This window comes from Echinops telfairi, unplaced genomic scaffold (genome assembly GCF_000313985.2).
Source record: "Echinops telfairi isolate 266 unplaced genomic scaffold, ASM31398v2 ScPeMD7_6;HRSCAF=24_0, whole genome shotgun sequence".
In the NCBI taxonomy this organism is placed as follows: domain Eukaryota; kingdom Metazoa; phylum Chordata; class Mammalia; order Afrosoricida; family Tenrecidae; genus Echinops; species Echinops telfairi.
The window spans coordinates 12341622-12362664 of record NW_022103902.1 but is presented as its reverse complement, the minus strand read 5'-3'; the positions used below and the strand labels follow the sequence as shown (position 1 = coordinate 12362664).

General features: G+C 46.9%; 1 protein-coding gene across 1 annotated transcript in view; it reads right to left on the bottom strand.

Annotated features, from left to right (window-relative positions):
• PLCXD2 (phosphatidylinositol specific phospholipase C X domain containing 2) overlaps window positions 1-21043 on the bottom strand; it is a 66111-nt gene that overhangs the window by 17635 nt on the left and 27433 nt on the right. The window contains exon 2 of the mRNA XM_004706391.2: window positions 1521-1981. Coding sequence (XP_004706448.1) covers window positions 1521-1981 — 461 coding nt within the window. The remainder of the gene's footprint in view (window positions 1-1520; window positions 1982-21043) is intronic.

The window sequence follows — 21043 nt, the reverse complement described above, 5'->3', positions numbered from 1 at the left end:
ACCGCCAATCACGGGGATGGTGTAGTGCTGGCAGGGCTTCCTGCCACTGTGTGTGGGTCTCGGTGCACCAGGGGCCCACTTGGCAGCAGCTAGCAACACTGCCATTGTCAGAAAGTAACTCCCCTTGGGGGAAAATACAAACGAAACTCTCTCTCCAAATTAGACCCAGGAATCTGAACAGATAAAAACTGGTTTTAGGGAAGAGATGTGATAAGTATTCAGCCAAATTGCACAACGTTTTAATAAGGGTGAAAAATGGCTCAGATGCATTTTATTTGATTGATTGATTTTTTGGGGGGCTCAGATGCATTTTAACAGAGAGTAAACGTGAACTCGTTAAGCCTCGGTGGAGGGCAGGGCATTTAGCACTTTGATGGGTGAGCGGAACCACCTGGTGATCCCAGCTCTCAGGCCAAATCTGGGAGTCAAACGTGACTCCTCCCTTCCTTTCGCATGCACGATCTAGCCATGAGGAAACCCTGTGGCCGGTAATGTCAGAATCTGAAGACTCCTTGCTATGGTCCCTGTCCTAGGTCCTTAGTGCTGCTGGAGCAGAAGTTTACATACGCAGAGCTGAGGGGGGCGGAAGTCCCAAGTCAGGGCACCTGCTACAGGAGAAGGCTCGCTGTCCTCAGCTCCCTGGAAGACCCTGGACTCCGCTCCCGTAGGCTGCATCGCTAGCTCCCTTGGTGGCTGGTCTGCAGGAGGGCACCCAGGGTCCTCTCCGTTGGGCTCCCTCAGGGTCTCATCTGCTCCTTTTATAACCCATAAGTGATGGGGCACAGGACACATGCTCCACTGCGATGGCCTCTTTAGTCAACGCAGGAAACCTCATTCCCAAACGGGATCACATCCAAGGGTTGAGCTTCCAACATACAGGAGGGAGCTTCACGCAGTTTGTGGGAAAGTGGAATGAAAAGGATGGGATCTGACCACGGGCTTTTTGAAGCCCCTACATACACATATTGGGGGGGGGGGCACATTCAATTTGCAATAGTTTCTCCATTCATTTCCCTATTCTGCCGACTCCCCCTCACCTCCGGTTTTCGACTAGGACAGCAGTCAAAGGGTCCCATTACAACGTAAGTCAGGTCAGGTCACCCTGTGTTCAGAAGCCTTGCAGGGAGGCCCCTGCTACTCAAGGTAAGAGCTAAAGCCCTTGCAGTGCAACATGGCCCATGTGACCTGGTCACCCAGAGTTGCCTGCAAGAGGACCTGGTGGTCTACAAAACAAAACAGAAAAAACAAACAAACAGAACACAACAGAACCATTGCAACAACAAAAACAGCCGTCGGAAACCTGCTGGAGCACAGTTCTACTCTGACCCACATCAGGGCAGCTTAAATCAAAATCTATATGGTGATGGATGGTGTCATCTTTAAGACCCTCCCTCAATGAGTCGTTTATGCATTTCTCCCATGACCATCCAGGGCTCCTGCTGAACTTAAAGCCAGTGACAGAGAAAAAGGCGAAAGGGCTCAGTTGGTGCCCTTTCGAAGCTCCTCCGCCTCCCTCCTACCTGGCACTTCTTCTCCCACAGGGTCCCCAGCATTATGCTCTCCACACTGCAGACGGGGCACAGCTTGCTTCCAAAGGCCTCTTGGATCCTGAGGACCAGGCATCTGTGATGGGCCTCATCCATGGCGTAGAAGTGGTTGAAATCCAGGAAGATAATCTCCTGGGGGTGCTGGGTCAGAAACGAGTCCATCTCCATCAGCCCATCCCAGACCTTGATGCCAAACAGCCCGTGGATGAAATAGATCTCCTGGTCAGTGTCCCCCGGCTTGGAGGACACCCGCAGGTCGAAGTAGCGGATCCCAGCGTCCAGCTGCTCTCGAAACGTCAGGTTCTGGGTCACAGACCACTTCTTCATCAGCTTCTTCACCAGGGAGATCCTGGCGAGCCGCTTGATAGCTGGGGTTTGGTCGGGTCCCACGGGGGACTTCTCATCCACCCAGTAGCTGAACGAGTCGTGGGAGCCTACGCAAAGCAAACGGGGGAGAAAAAGAGCTGAGCAAAACCAGTGGAGGATTGCTGAAAACACACAACGGACAGAGATCACAGCCTGTCCGTGCCTACCAGCGGCTACTTCCTCAAAACCGGACCGCCTATTCCTTCCTCCAAGCATCAGCACAGTTGTGAGGATGATGTCATGTCGGACCGGGCAGTGTTTCCTTCTGTTGGGTCACTATGAATCAGAACCGACTTAAAGGCACCCAATGACAATGAGGATCGGGGGTGGGGGAAGGGAGGGGGAGAGTAAGACACAACCCTCTGGGGAAGCTGAGAGTCTAGCGAAGAGTGTGGGCAAGACCGGGAGGGTGAGTCGTGAAGTACGAGGCTTCGTGAAGGTAGCCACTGAACCGTCCCTGTTGAAACGGCAACTATTTCCTTGGCTGTTGTACTCACCCTGGCTCCATCCACTGATGCAGACGCCTGGCAACGTACAGGGCAGGGCAGAACTGCCCCGGGGTTTCTGAGAGTGTGACTCTTTTCCCTTTGAAATCATTGGATTGGGAGCTCTTACAGCTCTGATCACAATGCATCCATCCATCCACTGGGTCAAGCACAGTTGTACATTTGTTGCCATCATCCTTTTCAAAACATTCTCTTCCTTCTTGGCATGTGACTCTTTATGGGAGTAGAAAGCCCCGTCTTTCCCCCAAGTTACGTATTTACCACAATTAAAAAATATATATGGAAAGGACCCGAACCCCAAACAACTGCCAGCTCAACGCTCAAAAAGAAAATGCTCACGCTTGCTAGAAATTGAAATAAAGGCAAACCAATGAGATGCAATCTAATTAGCCAGTTGTTAAGCCTGGAGTGATACTATAAGTCTTATACATTGCTGCTGCAAGGTAATAAACACCCTCTTGGAAATATAGCTAGAAATATGCTTGGAAAGAGGAGCTTTAAAATATTCATACCTTTGATGTAGTAATTTCATTTCAGGGAAGTTATTCTGAGGAAATAAAACCCAACATTTGGAAAAACAGAGGCGTTTGCTGAAGAATATCCCTAATGCAGACAAACTGGAGGTTACCTAAGTGTTCCATGTAGAGGAACGTTTACGTATGGCACATCCTTGTCTCTGAATTCCTCATCTCTGAAACACAAAAACCAGGCTACAAAAACCAGGTGACTATCTTGAGGATGCTTGCTAAGTTCAGTGGGACAGGCAGGCAGACGTTAAACCCTGCCTCCTTGTTATGCAATTGTACAGTACCATTGGGAAAGTCTGAGTTAGCTGGAATGGTTATGTGACGGGTTAGATAAAGTCTTATGCAGGTTCGTATACGCAGGCCCTCTTTCCTGAACGAGGGAGCCCTCGTGGCCAGAGGTTGAGCTGTGTGCTGCTAACCATGAGGCTGCTGCTTGGAAGCCCTCCAACACAGAGACTGTGAGGGGAAGATATGCACATCTGCTCCCGGAAAGACTGATAGCGCTGGCTCTGTCCTATAGAGCCTGTGCTCCGTCCTGCAGAGATTCCATGAACCAGAACGGAGGTGACAACAGTGGGTTTGCCTTAGGGTTTCAGGACTCCTTCCTTCATAAGCCGGGGCTGCTGCTAAATGAACTGAACTGAAATGACGGCATCAAAGGTATGACTATTTGACAGCTCCCCTGTCCAAGCATATTTCTAGCTTTCAGGACTGGGAGAAGGGAGGGGGAGAAAGGCACCGTGCTCTGGAGAAGCTGAGCGTCTAGAGAAGGGGATAAGAAAGACCTGGAAGGGCTATGTATGAACATGATGTGCAAACAACCTCTTGAAGGTAGTTAAGGCCACTGAACTGTTCCTGTCGAAATGGCAAATATTTCCTTAGCTATGTATTTACTCAAACTCGCTCCATCAGGGCCATGCAGCCTCCTGGCAACGTATAGGGCAGGGCAGAACTGCCCAGAGTGTGACTCTTTATGGGAATTGAAAGCCCCGTCTTTCTCCCGAGCTATGGATTTACCACCATATATATAAAGGAGCCAAACACTCTGGGCACTTGGGATTCTGTTACTTGTTATAAAGAATGTGCAGCCACCATAAATCCATTCCTAACGAGGGTGAGAACAATGCTTCAATTATAACTATTTTAGAGCGAAATGTCTCTTTACAAATAGCTTTCATTTTAGTATTGTATCTCTCCAGTGTTAGCGTCACTGTGCTGGTTAGCCAATCCCTGAGGCAGTAGCTCTATAGCTGGCTCTGACACGCTCAGTCTCCACACAGGTGGCTGTACTTCCCGAGCGAAAAGTCAAAACTCACTACCATGGAGTCCATTTGGATGCCCCGTGACACTATGGACAGAGTAAACCTGTCAGTCCTCACTGGAGCAGGAAGCCTCACCTTTCTTCCAAGGAGCCACTTCTGGGCTCAAACTGCTCACCTGGCGGTGACCAGCCCAACCCATAACCCACTCTGCCACCAGAAGGAAAAGGCCCTGTTCTTAAGATGATTACTGATCGGACGACACACATGGCTACACTTGCATGAGTTGATTGCCATCCATTATCTACTTGCTAAATCTCAGAGTAGGCATTTCATGTATTATCTAGAATTTGAAAACAAGACTTCATTTTCTTCAAAATAAAATCATTCCGTGACAAGCTTTGTGTTTATTCTTTGCAGGAATATGGTGAAAAAAGGTTGACAAACGAGGCTTTACTTTTAGGTAGGATATTCAGTAACCATTTTAAAAAGCCCCCAAAACCAAAACCATATTTATTCATCCTCAGGCTAAGTGAATTTTGCAAATGAGAAAATGACTAACATATTTCAGGTACAGAGAAAACAGAAATGCCTTCCCTAATGCAAATGTGGATCAGGTCCCTCTGGGTTTTCTGCTAATGAGGCTCAATGGATGTCTCCCTGATGCTCTGTTCCTTCTGCTGAACAAAACCAGCAAGTTTCCATACCTGCTCACTGAGAGATTTATTATGAGGACATTGTGTATAGGTGCTGAGCAGCCCACCCTCAGTTCTTCTAAAGTTGCATTAACAGCCTGGCTGCTCAGTATCGACAACTGTGTTATATACTGAGAGGCATATCCTGAACTTAGTGTTTCCCTGGCCACCAGGGAATAGCCATTAGCCAAGCACCGAGGAGAAAGACTCCCCTGGGGTACCCTCTCGTTGGTGCGGAGCCAGTTTCATCTCCAGAGAAAGATGAGCTAACTGCCCACACCTCCGGCATGTCTGAGGGCTGTGCAGGAAGGTGACAGTGATGGGCCACCAGGGACTCACAGAAGAGGGAGAACACACATCTTCCCCGAGACACAAATCTCTCATTACCTCTGCTTTCTCCTCCACGTCCCTGGCTCTGCCCCATCCTTTCTGACATGCTGGCACTGCCTGAGCCCTTACAAGGCGAGCCTGAAGAATGACTGCCATATGAGGACCCATTAGTGCAGGTGATCCTCCCCACAGCTGCAGCAGTCAAATGCAATCATCCCTCACTACTCACTGTCAATATTTTGACTTTCTACCTATTTTTTCCCTACAGATTTTCTGCATCTAGATGAACAGAAATAACATTCAAATACCCCAGGGCATTTAATTCTCTCTTTTTGGAAAAAGGGCTGACCCACCCGTCCTCTGTATCCATGTTGGGCGGCCATCTGGAAGGTCGGCAGTTTGAAACCACCAGCCGTTCTTTGGAAGAAAGACGGGCTTTCTGCTCCCTTACAGAGCGAGAGTCGCAGAAGCCCACAGGGGCACTTCTAGGCTGTCCTATAAGGGGGTCACTATGCGCAGACCTGGACTCAATGGCAGTGAGGGCTGTGTGTGCGTGTACAGATATTTACAAGTGTTTATAATATATAAGTAATACTAATAATAAGTTTATCAGGTAAACACACCCATGAGAGGGTTTCAAAAAGTTCATGGGAAAATGGAATTGAAGGATAAAAACCTTTTTCCTCAACCTTTTGGTATAAGCAATATATTTAAAAGCAAGAACATCAACAACAAGAGCCCTCACGTAGAGGCTAGAGGGTGTCCTTCACAGGCTCATGCCCTTCTGGAGGCTTAGACGGTGCGACCTTATTTGGAAAGGTTTTTTTTAAAAAATTAATCATTTTATTGGGGGCTTGTTCAACTCTTATCACAATCCATACATATATCCATTGTGTCAAGCACATTTGTACATTTGTTGCCCTCATCGTTCTCAAAACATGTGCTTTCTACTTGAGCTCTTGGTATCTGCTCCTCATTTTTCCCCTCCTTCCCTGCTCCCCCCACCCCCATGAACCTTTGATAATTTGTAAAATATTATTATTTTGTCATATCTTACAGTCTGCCATCTCCCTTCACCCCCTTTTCTGTTGTCCATCTCCCAGGGAGGAGGTTATATGTAGATCCTTGTAATCGGTTCCCCCTTTCTACCTCACCCTCCCTCCACCCTCCCGGTATCCCCACTCGCAACACTGATCCTGAAGGTATCATCTGTCCTGGATTCCCTGTGTTTACAGTTCCTATCCATACCAGTGTACATCCTCTGGTCTAGCTGAATTTGTAAAGTAGAATTGGGATCATGATAGTGGGAGGGAGGAAGCATTTAAGAGCTAGAGGAGAGTTGTATGATTCATCGGTGCTATACTGCACCCTGACTGATTCGTTTCCTCCCCGCGACCCTTCTGTATGGGGGTGTCTATTTGCCCACAGATGGGCTTTAGGTCTCCACTATGCACTCCCCCTCATTTACAATGATAAGATTTTTTGTTCTTTGATGCCTGATACCCGATCCTTTCAGCGCCTCGTGGTCACACAGGCTGGTGTGCTTCTTCCATATGGGCTTTGTTGCTTCTGAGCTAGATGGCCGCTTGTTTACCTTCAAGCCTTTAAGACTCCAGCTGCTATATCTTTTGATAGCTGGGCACCATCAGCTTTCTTCACCACATTTGCTTATGCACCCACTTTGTCTTCAGTGATTGTGTCAGAAAGGTGAGCATCATGGAATACCAGTTTAATAAAACAAAAGTGTTCTTGCATTGAGGGAGTACCTGAGTGGAGGCCCAACATCCATCTGCGACCTTAATACTCAACCTATAAATATATGCACATAGATCTATGTCTCCATCATGATATATGAATATATTTACATATGTACATGCCTGTATTAAGACTTCTATAAATGCCCTTTGCCTCCTAGTTCTTTCCTCTATTTCTTTTTACTTTCTGGAAAGAGTGCTTTTGTGGATGTAATTAATTAAGATGAGACCATACTTGATAATGATCGGCCCTAAATGCAATGACTGGAGTTGTCACAAGAGGAGCTTAGGACAAATAGACACACCATGCGAAGCCTGGGGAGAGAAAGACTGGAGCGATGGTATCACAAGCCAAGGAATGCCTGGGGCCACCTGAATCTGCAAAAGACAGGAAGAAGCCTTCTCCAGACGGTCGGAGGGAGCATGGTCCGCTGACACCTTCATCCTGGATTTCGAGCCCCCAGAACGGGTGGGCATACATTTCTGTTGCTTCAAGCCACCAAGTTGGTGGTGTTTTCTATGATAGGCTTAGGAAACAAATAGGTCCCTGGGTAAGGAAGTACTTTGTGATCGGCTGCTAGCCCAAAGGTTAGCAGTTCAAACTCATCCAGTGGCAGCCCAGAGAACAGGCCTGCTGTGCTTTCATAAAGACTCTAGTCAAGAAGGCGCTCACTCCCAACTCACAGGGACCCACTGTGGGTTTCCGAGGCTGGGACTGCTTCCAGGAGTGGAAAGCCCACTCTTTCTCCTGAGGAGCTGCGGGTGGTTTCAAACTGCCGACCACAGGGATCATAGCCCAAGGCGTAACCACTACACCAACAGGGCTTCTAATTCTGTAATGCAGAGGTTCCCAAACTTATTGGGCCTATCACCCTTTTTCCAGAAAATAATTACTCTGTGCCCCACCCCCTGGCAATGAAAAGCCTTGTCCTCTAGCCAATAACCCAAGGTAAAGTGGAGGTGTCTGTTTTTACAGCACGCTGTCCACCCGCACTACCACCACCACCTGCGGTTTTCCCAGCGGCCCCTAGGTGGCAATCACTCAGTCCGAGAAACTGCTGTAACACGAGGTCATTGTGATTCAAAGTCAGCTTGGCAGCAGTGGATTTGATTTTTGCAAACAAATAAACCTGATATTTCACAATGCATGTCATTATAAAAGTTTCCTCACTCACAGATGTTCTTTTACATCTTTCGAAAGTGTCCATTGAGGGTAATATTCCCCTCTGTGTAGATGTAGAAATTAAGTGCATGCATTCCCCAAGAGAAGAGTAAAAGCTCCATGGTTTGACCATTGTCTACAGCTCTCAGACCACTGCACTGGGACGTTGCTTGGAAAGCAGTGACGTGTTCTGGCTAGTTTTATGACAGGCTTAGCAATGGTTTCAGATCTCATCCCACTGTGACTTCTGTCACTGAAACAGTACTGCTGCCAATACTGGAAGGCTCAAAGTCCTCGGCTGGCACAAGTGGTTTGTACTCAATGATTAGCTTAGAGGTTGGTAGGTGGTTTGAACTGACCTGGTAGCCCTGCAGAAGAAAGGCCTGCTGGTCTGCTTCCATGGAGATGACAAACCCCCTAGTCCCTGGGAGCTCAGTTCTACCCTGTAACACTTGGGGTTGCTCTGAATCAGACTTGCCTCCCCACAGCAACAGGAGTGGTGTTGTGGTTTCCCCCCAGAGGGCTCAGAAGGTTGCTTTCTGCAAGGAGGTACAAGATGACCAGACATTGGGACAGTCCCGATTTTTAACAATTTTCCCCGAGTCCCGCGGCGTCTTTAAAAAGTCCCGATTTTTGGAAAGAGTGCACGACAAGCTAGGGTATACGGTTTTCGGCTGCCATGTGGCTATGTCGCCAGGATATGAGTTTTATCAATGGTGTCCCGCTTTACCAATGTTAACATCTGGTCACCTTGAGTATGTAGGCATCTTGACGCAGACTTCTCCAGTGGCGTCTTTATATCGATGTAAGGACTCCCCCTTCATCTTGAGAACAATACCACCCTCAGAAGCCTCTGTCATCTCCTCTTTGCTATCAAGTTCTTCTTCTTCTTGGAACTTTTTATTGTGAATTGGTGAAGGGTTACAGAGCAGACTCAGTTATCCGTGCAGATTGTTTCATCTCCTTCAATGTCCCATCACTTGTGCCCCTTCCTCTGGGGGCTCCCTGCTTCCATCCTCCGTCCTTTCCTGCACCTCTTGAAATCTGTCCTGCACAACGTGTCAGAATCTAACCGAAGGACACCTAACACCATGGGCCACCTTCGAACCAACAAATGCAAACAGCTCTGTGCTTCGTGGCTTTTCTGGGACCAATCTATCCCCTTGTGGTTAGTGTTAAGGCTACCCATTTCTGGGGTTTCCTGTCCTCTCGTCTAGTCTGCTGGGTCCCATCCTACTTTGTGTTCCCAAGTTTAAGTGCTCCCCGAGGTTCTGGCCTTGATTATCTTCTTTCCCCACCTTCAGGGACTTCATCCATAGCCCCCGTTTACCATGGCAGCCCTGTGCAGATTTCAGCTTTATTCGTGCTACGCCCCTCTAAGCCCCGAAACTGCCTCTTCTCAATCTCTGCCGGTAGCCTACCCAGTTCCTTCAACTTGAAACTTGGGGTTCTGTTCCACTGCTTCCCTGCCCCCTACACCACCCTTGGGGCCACCCCAGACATTAGAGTAGAAACTGCCTGATGGAGTTTCTTCAGTTGAATAATCTTTGTGAGACCAGACTGTCAGGTCTTTCCCCTGGGGGACCTCTGGGTAGGTTTGAAACATCAGCCTTTTTAGTTAGGAGCCAAAAGCTCAATGGGGTGGGTTTGAACTGCCAACCGTGTGGTTAGCAGCCCATTGTTTAACTCACTGCGCTACCAGAGCTCCTTATGGAGCCCCTTACTAAACTAAAGCCACTGCTTCTTGGTGAATTCTGACACCATTCAAACCTTGCATTGGGCTTCCAAGACTGTAAATCTTTATGAGAGTGGACATCCTCATCTATCTCCTGCAGAGCAGCTGGAGGGGTGCGGGTGGTGGGGTGGGGGTGTAGAACTGCTGACCTTGCAGCAGCCCCAAGACCTAATGTAAACTAAAATTGCAGCCAGTTCAGCTTTTCAGGAAGGGCGATTTTGAGGGGAGGTTATTGGACTTTCCAAAGAGACCTGGTGGCACATCGGTTCAAGTACTTCTCTGAGAATCCAAAGGCTGGGGGCTTGGACCCACCAGCAGCTTGCTAGGAGGTGGGGGGCGGGGGGGAGTCTTGTGTAGAGTTACAGCCTTGGAAGCCCTGTGAACAACTCTATCCCCCAGCATTGCTGAGTTGGAATTTACTTAACTGCAGTGGGTTTGATTTTGGTTTCCTGAACTTTCCAGAAAGAAAGGGCTGGCATCTACGCCTGAAATCAGCCCACAGAACCCTATGGATCACAGTGAGCCCTGGTGGGTTACCAGGACACGTGGTCCCTTGCCTTGGGCACCTGGGTGCGGGGTATGAGCAGCTTGGGGCTGCTTGATGGCAGCTAACAACAATAATGAGCTTTAGACCGTAAAGTTGATATCTGACTTCCTGAATAAAATGTCAAAAGTAAGGACACATTTGAATTGCATTAAAATTAATATAGAGGTGGGGCACAGTTGAATTCTTTGGGGTGGCCCTTTTATCGTATTTTTGAAAACCCCGACAAATGGCTCAGGGAGAGCATGTAAAGACGGTATCCGGGACCTTTACCTGGAGATTAGTCAGTGTTGCCACGTTCCTTGGGATAAAGAGAGCCATCTGGGAAGCAGGAACAGAGCCTCCCACGGCTCGCAAGAAAGAAGAGTCACAAGCAAAGCAAGTCTTTTGGATCCCAAGACCCCTGTGCAGAGAAGTAGCAGCCCTGAGGGCATGAGACAGAGTGGCAGGCTTAAGGTGGAAAGATCATCTCGCGGTAAAAGTTCCGGGGTTCATCCAGCCTCCATGTTTCCCATGAGTAAGTGCATCTGAATTTCTGTTCTGTCGTTCCCCCCTTTTAGAGAATCTTGGATCAAAATACTAGTGATACAAAACCAATCAGGGTTGCCAGTCAGGCACCAGTCCGTTCTTCTGGTCTCAGGGGGAAAGGAATCCGTTCTCCATAGACACAAATAGCCACACATGCCTTTCCTGACGCTTCTTCCTCTTTGCCACCTGGTGCATCGAGGCTCTTGGTGGGCCACGGAGGGCTGCCTGCCAGTTTAAGACCCCAGGCATTTCCTAAAGAACCGGGAGGCAGAACAGAAGCACTATGTTATGAGACCAGATTAACCGAGGTCTCATGAAATCATGCTGGTATCTTTCCGTGAGCAAAAAGTGTTCATGATGATGACAAAATGTTCACGTGGTTGTTTCTACTGAAAAAATTCTTTTCTTAGTGATTATCTCCCATGATTAGTGATTAGTGATTTTTCTTTGCTGATTAAGGAATCCTTTGCAAAGCAAGGTTAAAAAGATCTGCTGCCTTCTTCTGGATAACTTTATATTTCAGGTTTTATATTGAGACCTGTGATTCATCCCAATTTCACAAGCTATTTTAATGGTTAAGAATGTGGATTACACAACCTACGCGACATAGGCTCGACTCTCCAACCCGATACTGACCTTGGACAAGTTGTTTACTCTGTGCCTCGATTTTCTCATCTCTGAAATGGGCACACTAATGCCTCCTGTCACAGAATCGCTGTGCATAATGAAATGTACGACAGCTCCTGGGAAAAGTATGATACGTGGCTAAGTACTAGTTATGAGTAATAGCCATTTTCTATTAGTTAAAAAACAAAGTATGGAGGGGTCATCCAGTTAAACTCTTATCTTAAAATACATATAGCGTGGGAGGTTTTCTTTTCTATACCCAATTCATGATTCAGCTTCATTTTATTGGCATAGATGCCACTTTGAGGACTAAGCTGCACCTGACCCAAGCCAAGGTGTTTTCAGACAAGGTCAGGCTCGTCCAGGGGTAGGGCAGTCATGAACCCAAGCCATGATATTGCTGACTGCCTCAGATGCATGTGAAAGTTGGACGATTAATTAGGAAGACTAACAGCAAAGAAAACCAAGCACACCATGGACGTCCAGCTGTTGTGTCCTCAGGTCCGTTCTGACTCCTGGCAGCCCGATGCCTCATAGAACAAACCACTGCCCGGTCCTGCCCCACACTCACAATTGTTCTGTCTGAGTTCCCTGGTGCAGCCACGGCTCACCAAGGGCCTTCCTTTTTCTGCTGGCCCTCCACTTCGCCACGCATGATGCCCCTCTCCAGGAGCTGGTCTCTCCCGATACCATGTTCCAAGTACGTGACATGATGTCTTGCCATCCTCTCTTTCAAGGAGCATTCTGGGAAGTCTGTGGTACTTTCAATATTCTGTGCCAGCCCCATCATTCAAACGCATAGATTCTTTTGCAGTGTTCCTTATTTGGTGCCCAACTTTCACGTGCTTATGAGACCACTGAAAATCGCCTGGCTCCACTCAGGAGCACCTAAATCTTCACAGATGAATCTTCGCTCATCGGTACTTTAAAGAGGGCTTCTGCAGCAAATCTGCCCAGGGCAATATGTTGTCTAACGTCTTGACTGCTATTTCCATGAGTACCGATGGCGGATCCAATCAAGATGAAGGGCTTGACAACTTTAGTGTTTTCCGTTTCACACGATGTTCTCTATTGGATCAATTGTGAGGATTTGGGTTTCCTTGACACTGAGTTGCAATCCACCCAGATCTTCAGCAGCAAGTGCTTCCAAAGAATTTACAAACCTGTCTTGGAAGAAGTACAACCACAGTGCTCCTTAGAAGTGACAACATGAGTCTTCCTCTCAAGGACTTTGGGCATTTTCTCAGGCGGGATCAGCCCCTTGAGAAGAACGTCATGCTGGCTAGGTAGAGAAAAAGATGACTCGCAGGGTGATGGACTGTCACAATCGATGCAACAATGGGCTCAAATGCAGCAAAGATTGTGAGCCTGGCACAGGACCTAGTCGTGTTTCATGCTGCACGAGGGTTCTACGACTTGAAACCAAGCCAATGCCACCCAACAAGACTATCTTGCTGGTGCACCTGTAAACGAGGCTCCCCTTTGTTGAGCATATTTACTATAAATGCTGCTGCTAGTTCTGCCATCTCCAAATCTGATATCCTATCTCTGATCCCAACTTTTTTTATTGCTGTCTCCCCTGGACTTGACTTATTTCTTTCCAATCTGACATCCCAGATTTACTTCATCATATCCACTGTCATCTGAAGAGTTAATTTAATTAAAGAAAAATGATACAAATAACAATGTATTATTGTTAGTACAATGAAAATTGTCAGGATCCTAGTTGAGGCAAATTGCCTGTCTATACATGCAGACAATTTATATATCTCTAAATGGATAAAGAAAAAATAATATGATACCTTTTTTTTTTAACTAACCCCAAATATTTTCCCTCTATTCCAGTATTACCTATTTATAGAGAGGACTCAATTAATGAGCATCAAATATTATGTGACTGTTTTCAGACCTTTCAGGGCAGAGGATTTTATCAAATCATCTCAAGACTATTCCATAACTGAACAGGACATTTGGATATACAAGCTGAACTCTACGGACCGACATTATTCCTAAAATCAACCCTAGAAAAATGTATAGTTTTTAGGACTGCTGTCATAAATTACCATAAACTTGGTGGATTAAAGTAAACGAAATTCAATCTCGCAGTTCTGGAGACTACAGGTCTGAAAATATGTTGGCTAGGCCATGACTCTCAGCAGTACATAATGATTCCCCATTTTGTGATCTGATGTAATTATTCTGTGTGTTTTAAATCCTCACCTGTATCTTGTTAATGAAGGAACCCAGGTGGAGTAGTGGTTATGCATTGGGCTTTAATCTGCAAAGTCAGTAGTTCAAAACCACCAGTTGCTCCAAGGGAGGCAGACTTGGCTTTCTACTCTTACAAAGGGTTAGTCGTGGAAATCCACAGGGACAGTTCCACCCTGCCCTATAAGATGGCTATGAGTTTGTGAGGTTAACGAGGCAGGATCAGTGGCCTTGATGTTAATGAGTGGGATGCACTGTATCTCTTGAGTGTTGAGTTTTGATATGCTCACAGCAGATAAAAGGGACTTAGCATCACCAAGAAAGACGGGTCAGGGGAAAGCACATCCTTTGAACCTACTCCCTATAAGGGGAAACTTCTAGTCTCAGGGGAAGAGTGAAGGACCTTCCTCCAGAGTCAGCACAGAGAGAAAAGCTTCTTGTACAGCCAGAGTCCTGATTCCGAGCCTCGGCAGTGGGCTCTGGGGGCTTTTATTTGTTTGATTTTGATTTGCGAGGTGGGGGGCGATGAGGACACCATCGATGATGTCCGTGCCCACCAGTTGCTCCCTGTAAAGATGCATAGTCTTGTTCCGGACCCTCTACAGAATATCTGTGCATCGGAAACAATTTGCTGGCAGTGGGTTTTAAACAGTGAGAGAATGAATGTCTATTGGTGAGAGTAACTGACCCGTGGTATTTCTGCTATAGCAGCACTAGATCATGAAGACACAGGGTGTTGGCAGTACCCTGCTCCCTCCGAAACCTCTAGGTATGAAGCCTGCCTTGTCTTTGCAAGTGTCTGGTAGCCACAGGTGATTTCTTACGTATAAATAAGGAATAACGGATTCTTCCTGGCGAATCTCTTCTCACCTAGAAATCTTATTAAGCTGACTCACGAAATCTGGGGTGGAAAGGCAAAGTCTCAGCAGAGGGGCTGTTGAACCAGAATGAACCCTTTCCAATCCCCGCTTAACAGTTGTAAGAGCTCCTTGAAAATGAAGTAGCACCTAAGGGTGGGGGGAATAGAGGTTTTTGCAATATCGCTCGTTCTCACTGCCTCGAGTCAATGCGGACTCATTGCCACCCTTCGTGAGTTGTAGAAAGCCTAGTCTTTCTCCCTGGGACCTGCTAGTGGTTTTGAACTGTCGACTGTTCAGATCGCAGCCCAATGTGTATCCATTACGTAACCAAGGCTCTTCTCTGCAATAGGAGAGGTCACAAATCTTTGGCTACCATCCCACCTGGAAAGGTGGTAGAGAAACATTTCTTTCTCCTATTGCTTTCCCTAATTCAGGTCTTGTTTCTTGTTGTCTCCAAATATAGGCCATCATCTAACCTAGAATGTCACTTTCTTATTATGAAATATATCACCCCAAGGCTTCTAGTGTGAATTTCTTGTTATTTTACTTAGAGACCAAGTTCCCAAGAAGACTTGCTTTAAATTCACCTAAATTGAGTTCAGAAAATGGTCACTCCTCCAATTGATAAGAAACAGGGAGTGAAATTGCTTTAACTAAGAACTGCTGTGCGCCCACACGGGCTTTTCTAATCCCCATACAGAACAAGCCTCCGAAGGAATTAAAATAGCAATTCCTACTGCAGGTAGAGAGCAAACTGTGGTTGTCCCTGGCTCTCATACGTGACTGTGACGTCTGTCTAGTACATTGTAACTTACTACTCCCAAGGAGGAAATAGCCGTAGCACTAAACAAAGGCCTTGTTAACCTTTTCCCATTCAGCTGTCTTCTCCCTGGAGAATTTTCAGCCAGTGACTAGATTTTGAATTCTGTGACTGGGCACATCCCAAAGGCCCTAATTAACCTCAGGTAACCTCATTTAATTCACTTAATAGAAAGTCTTGGTGAGAAAAGCAAGGCCTCCGGTAGTTATCTGCCCCACAAACAAGCCGTGGTTATTCACTTGATCAGAGGGAAGGAGCTGTTCTTGGAACAAAAGGAACAGTAGGGGAAAGAATCCACCGGATCACGGTGTGAAGATCTTTCAGCTCTAGAAGGCTGCCCAGAGAGGGGCATGTTCATTAGGAAGGACACTTTACCCTCCTTTGTACGGAGGTGGATGTGCAGAAGGTTTTCAATTCTTCCACTCCAGAGAGATGCTGATTAGTTGGGGGTGGGGGGTGTCTTGAGCACTGGCGTCTTCTAAAAAAGCTCCCTTGGCTGGTTCTGATGCAGATTCAAAGTTGAGAATCGCTGTTTTCGATGACAAAATAATTTCACATCCATCACCTGGGGCTCTGTTAACCAAAGCACTGATGAGCTGCACCAAGGCTTCCTGCCGTGGTGAGAGAGCACAGGGTCTGGGCTCCGGCTGCCCAATTCCACAATGCTGGCTATTCTGCTTACTACACATGTGGCTGATACACGGTGACTCAGTTTCCTCGTTTGTAATACTGGGGTAACAGCAATGCCAATTTCATTGGCTTGTGGTGGAGATTAAATATGTTAATTCAAGTAGATACTAGATGAGTCCGTGGACTACAGTTTGAGCTAAAAAAAAGTAGCCCTGCTGCTGCTGCTGCTGCTGAAGATAAGGAAGCTCCGGGATCACAGCCTTTAGTTTAGATTACGACTTGATGCAAATCCTCACAACTGGATGATCACATCGTGCTAAACTGAGCAACACTGACAAGTGGTCAAGGAGCTTGTCTTGTGGGGATCCACAATCAATGGTCATGGAAGGAGCAGTCAAGAGTAAATGACAGCATTGCATTGGGTAAACCTGTTGCACAAGACCTCTCCGAAGGGTTACAAAGGACTAATTGCTTCATTTACATGTGAAGGTTGGACACTGAATAAGGAAGACCAAAGAAGAATCCATGCATTCAATTTTGGTGTTCCCAAAGAATACTGAACATACCATGGACCACTGCAAGGACAAACACATCTGTCTTGGATGAAGTAGGGATGGAGTGCTTCCTGGAGGCATGGATGGTGACACTTAGTCCTACATACTTTGGACATGTTATTGGGAGGGACTAGTCCCTGGAGAAGGAGCTTGTACCTGGTAAAGTAGAGGGGTGTGGCAAAAAGGAGGAAGACTCTCAACAAGGCGCCCTGACACAATGGCTGCAGCAATGGGCTCAAACAGAGAAGCTGTGAGAATGGCTCAGGACCGGGCAGTGTTTTGTGTGTGTTGGGTTGCTAAGGGTTGAAACTGACTTGATGGCGTCCAACAACACCACCACCTGATCAGCAGTCAAGAAATCAAACCTATCGCATCGGGCGGATCTGCTGCACAGAATGTCTGCGAGGCATTGAAGTGCTGCGATGTGACTTTGAGGATGTAGGCGCACCTGACCCAAGCCGTGGTGTGTTCGGGCGCCTCATAGGCATGTGAAAGTGGGAGAGCACAGGTAAAAGGATGCACTGGGGTTATGGTGTTCGTGAAAACTAGTCAAAGGACCAGGTACGAGTCAAAGGACCAGGCACTGCCATAAAACAGCAAACCCATCTCAGAAGAAGGACAGATTCAATTCTCGTTGGAGGGACACTGGTGCAACTGCACCTCACATACGTGGGCCAGGTTGTCAGGAGAGACCAGTCCCCGGAAAGAATATCATGCTTGGACAAAATAGTGGGGCAGCGAAGAAGAGGACGAGTCTCGACAAGATGGACTGCCACAGCGGCTACCTCAGTGGGCTCAAACAACCAGCAGTTGTGGGGATGGCCAGCCCCAGGCAGCGTTTGGCTCAGAATCGCCTTGACAGCACCCAGGAACAACTGACAACAACAAACCACCACAACTGGAGCAACACAGCATTCTAAATACTACTTCTTAAATAACGTTGTGAAACCTTGCGACTGTGTAGGGAACTGCTGTGGCTGGTAACTTCTAGAACTGGGAGAGATGAAGTCTATCACCATTATCGCTTAGTCTAGGTTCTGCCTGAATGGGTATCGAAAGGAGTCCATTCTAATCACCGTATTGTAGAGTTCACATTTAAATGGTACTTATATTCAAATTGTCAAGCATCTCTGATTTGGTCTTGTGTCAGTACCTTGGGGAATGAATAACTATACTATGCTATTTGTATATGTAAAATAGGAAGTTCTAAGAATGTTCTTGAAATTTTAGTTTATTTCTGAAATTTTACTATTTAGCTTCAGAAGATTATACATGGCTAATTTTTATGTGACATATTATAGATTTTAGCTTCTACGTCTGTGGTTAGAATTCATTTTGGAGGGCATCCTCTGTTACAGAATGGTGGTGGGATGGATTCTAAGGCTCCACCTCAGTAGAGGCTGTGAACCAAGCCACACCCTTTGTTTCCTTAGGGGTCTGGTCTTCTGAAAGACCAACTCTACACTTCTGAGAACCATCTCAGCAGCACAGGGAAAAGTCCCAGGGCCATTGGAAGAAGAGCCAATAGTGTAGCAAATTCAAAATCTCTGCTGAAGTGTCAGAGGTTGAGATCAGAGGCACCAAGGCTGTGGTGCAGAGACCATGGGACAGAGCACAGGAGCCAGAGTGAGACCAGACGCTGAAGCTGATGCAAGGAGCTCATGAGACAGAGCAGAGGTGCAGTGCCCAGACTGTGAGGTAGAGCACCCAGCTGGCTTTGTGACCCACAGAGGCCGAGGCCATGCGTCCACGTGGCTGAGAGGCTGAGGGCTGGAGAGAGACTTGGCTCCTGACTGAGCAGAGATGCTGCTGTGGACCACTGACTATATCTTTACCATGTAATGATCCTGACGTGTGGTAACCGGTGAACTGCCCTAAGAACCCCCTTAACCATGAGCATTGCCTGTATGTTCTATGTGGTCATTGCAATGACTTATTGAACCCACTAGGAAGGTAGAGTGTTGTGGGAGTAACAGCTGATGTCAGAACAGGGAAAGAAAGAGGGAAGCAATCGGCCTTGAACTTGTGTGGAGTTGGATTCTCCTCTTCCCTTGTGTAGCCAGCGAGGTCCGATATGGCCTTTCTGCTGTTTTTGTGCCACAAAATCTCTTATCAGTTTTCACAAAACCCCATGACCATGTACATCACCGCCCCCCAAAGACTGTCTGCATAATCTAATGTAATAAATAAAGCAGCAGTAGAAAGGATTTTGAACATCACACCGCAGTTGCGTAATCTCCTGTCAACTTGTGAAAGGGTAGACTCCAGCCTGTCAATCAGGTCACAGCTTGATGACCTCATTTGGAGGTGTGATGGAGATGACTAGCTCACTGGAGGCCAAACACACACACACTCTCTCTGCTTTGTCTTCCGGCTGAAAAGCCACATGGAGCTATGCTGATGCAGCCAGAGCCTTGGAGCTGGAGAAGCCACCTGGAGACCCACGCCAGTGCTGAGATGCTTCCACCACCACTGGACCCACAAGACTTTCCACCCACTGGCCTGCGATCGTCCTGTATTTGGCATCATTGCATGGCTACGTAAGTCTAAAGAGGAATTTATGGACTAGTATCAACATACGGGGTAATATCAGACTTATGGACTTGATCTGGACTGGGCTGGGATATTTTCTTAATATACAATTGCTCTTTGATATAAAGTTCTCACACACACGAGTGTCTATAATGGTGTTTCTCAAGTCTACCGAGACGAACACAGCCAGTATCTACACTTTCACAAGTTTTCTGTATTTTTCTCACACACTGAAATTACTAAAAGCAGAGTGTGTAAAAGTATGAGTGCGATCACATCCCCATTTGTTTGCCTCTCTCCGTGTGCTGTATCCCTTCTTAGCTTTTCCTCTCTCCCCACCCCCTTACCTCCCCCCCCCACCTGTGTACACCCTTAGGCCTCTTTCACTCAAGGATGTGGTGAGTTGAGAGCATTAAGACACAATGGAAACAAGCCATGAGGCAGGGATCCGCCTTCTCGCCTGGATGTGCCTGCAGCTTCAATGTCTGTCGGGCCCATGTGTGGGAATTCACATTATACAATGAGATTTTGATTCCAGTAGAGTATTTGGGTAAAGCAAATCTTAGAGGCTGTTATCGCACATGTTTCGGCAGCGAGAGTTCAGGTAGGAAGGAATACCTCGTGAGGGTACCAAAGTATTTCTGTGCATCTATGTGTACACAGTGAAACCGAAGCTGGTCCATCTACTACTCCAGTGGGCAGGCGGAGCTTCATTTTACTGAGAGTGTGAGTCTAGAAGAACTGAAAATATCCTCTCTTCTACCGGCCATTTGTCAGCAAGTTGACTCCAAATCATGTCACTCCGCATGTACCAGAGCATACTACCAGTGGAACTGTGTCTAGAGGTTTCCAGTGGCTGGGATTTTGGAAGCAGATCAGCTGGCTTTTCTTCTGAAGTACATCCACTTAGCAGGCAGATGTGTGAACTGTTGGTACCACCCAGTGGCTCCCAACTATTTTACTGCTTTGAAAATGTACTTTTTCCTAATCTCCATATAGCACTTCTAACAGATGTAATAGTCATTTTTGCAATGTTGATTTTAAAGATAAATTTCATTTTGAAGAGTCATCTAAGCTCCATGTAAACGTCAAGACTTAGTAGGCCTTCATCGTAGTATGCATGCCCATTACCACCAAGATGGCCAGGTCCACTGCAAGCTTAGTCTCTCAACATACACTGAACGTACCTGCATCTTCTAAGAGGATGAGCCAGAGTACCCCACTAGGTCTTGTCTACTTTCTTTCTGCATGAATGTTAGGGCCTGCAATATTTATAGTTTATATAGCCTTTCCTTGACTAATAACCTATAGCCAGTCAAGGGAGACCAGAGCAATGCAGACAGCTCGCCCAAAACAGGTTCAGTGCCTTCTAATTACCCACCAGAGTGGATGCTGCACAAAATGGCATTAAGGGTAAAATTCACTTTTCTTAATTAAAATAAAATACATGCCCCACCCCCAGAAATTGCTACAGGGAGATAAATGAGATCTACGTGGCAAAGATGCCTCCTCCGTATGACATAAAAACAAAAAGAACCTCAATGGTGCCCAAACATAGAAGAGCCAAAACCTTGCTCGGGCTTTAACTGGCTAAAGCAGTGGTTCTCAGCATTTCTAAGGCTGCGGACCTTTAATACAGTTCCTCATGTTGTGGTGACTCCCCAACGATAACATTATTTTCATTGCTACTTCATCACTGTCATTTTGCTACTGTTATGAATCGGGCGACCCTGCGAAAGGGATGTTCCTTAAAGGGGTCACGAACCACAGGTTAAGAACTGCTGGGCTTTGGTTTCGCTCTGTCTTGTTTTTGTGCATGTTGTTGTCTCCGCAGGCCTGTCTGGATAGGACAGGCTGGA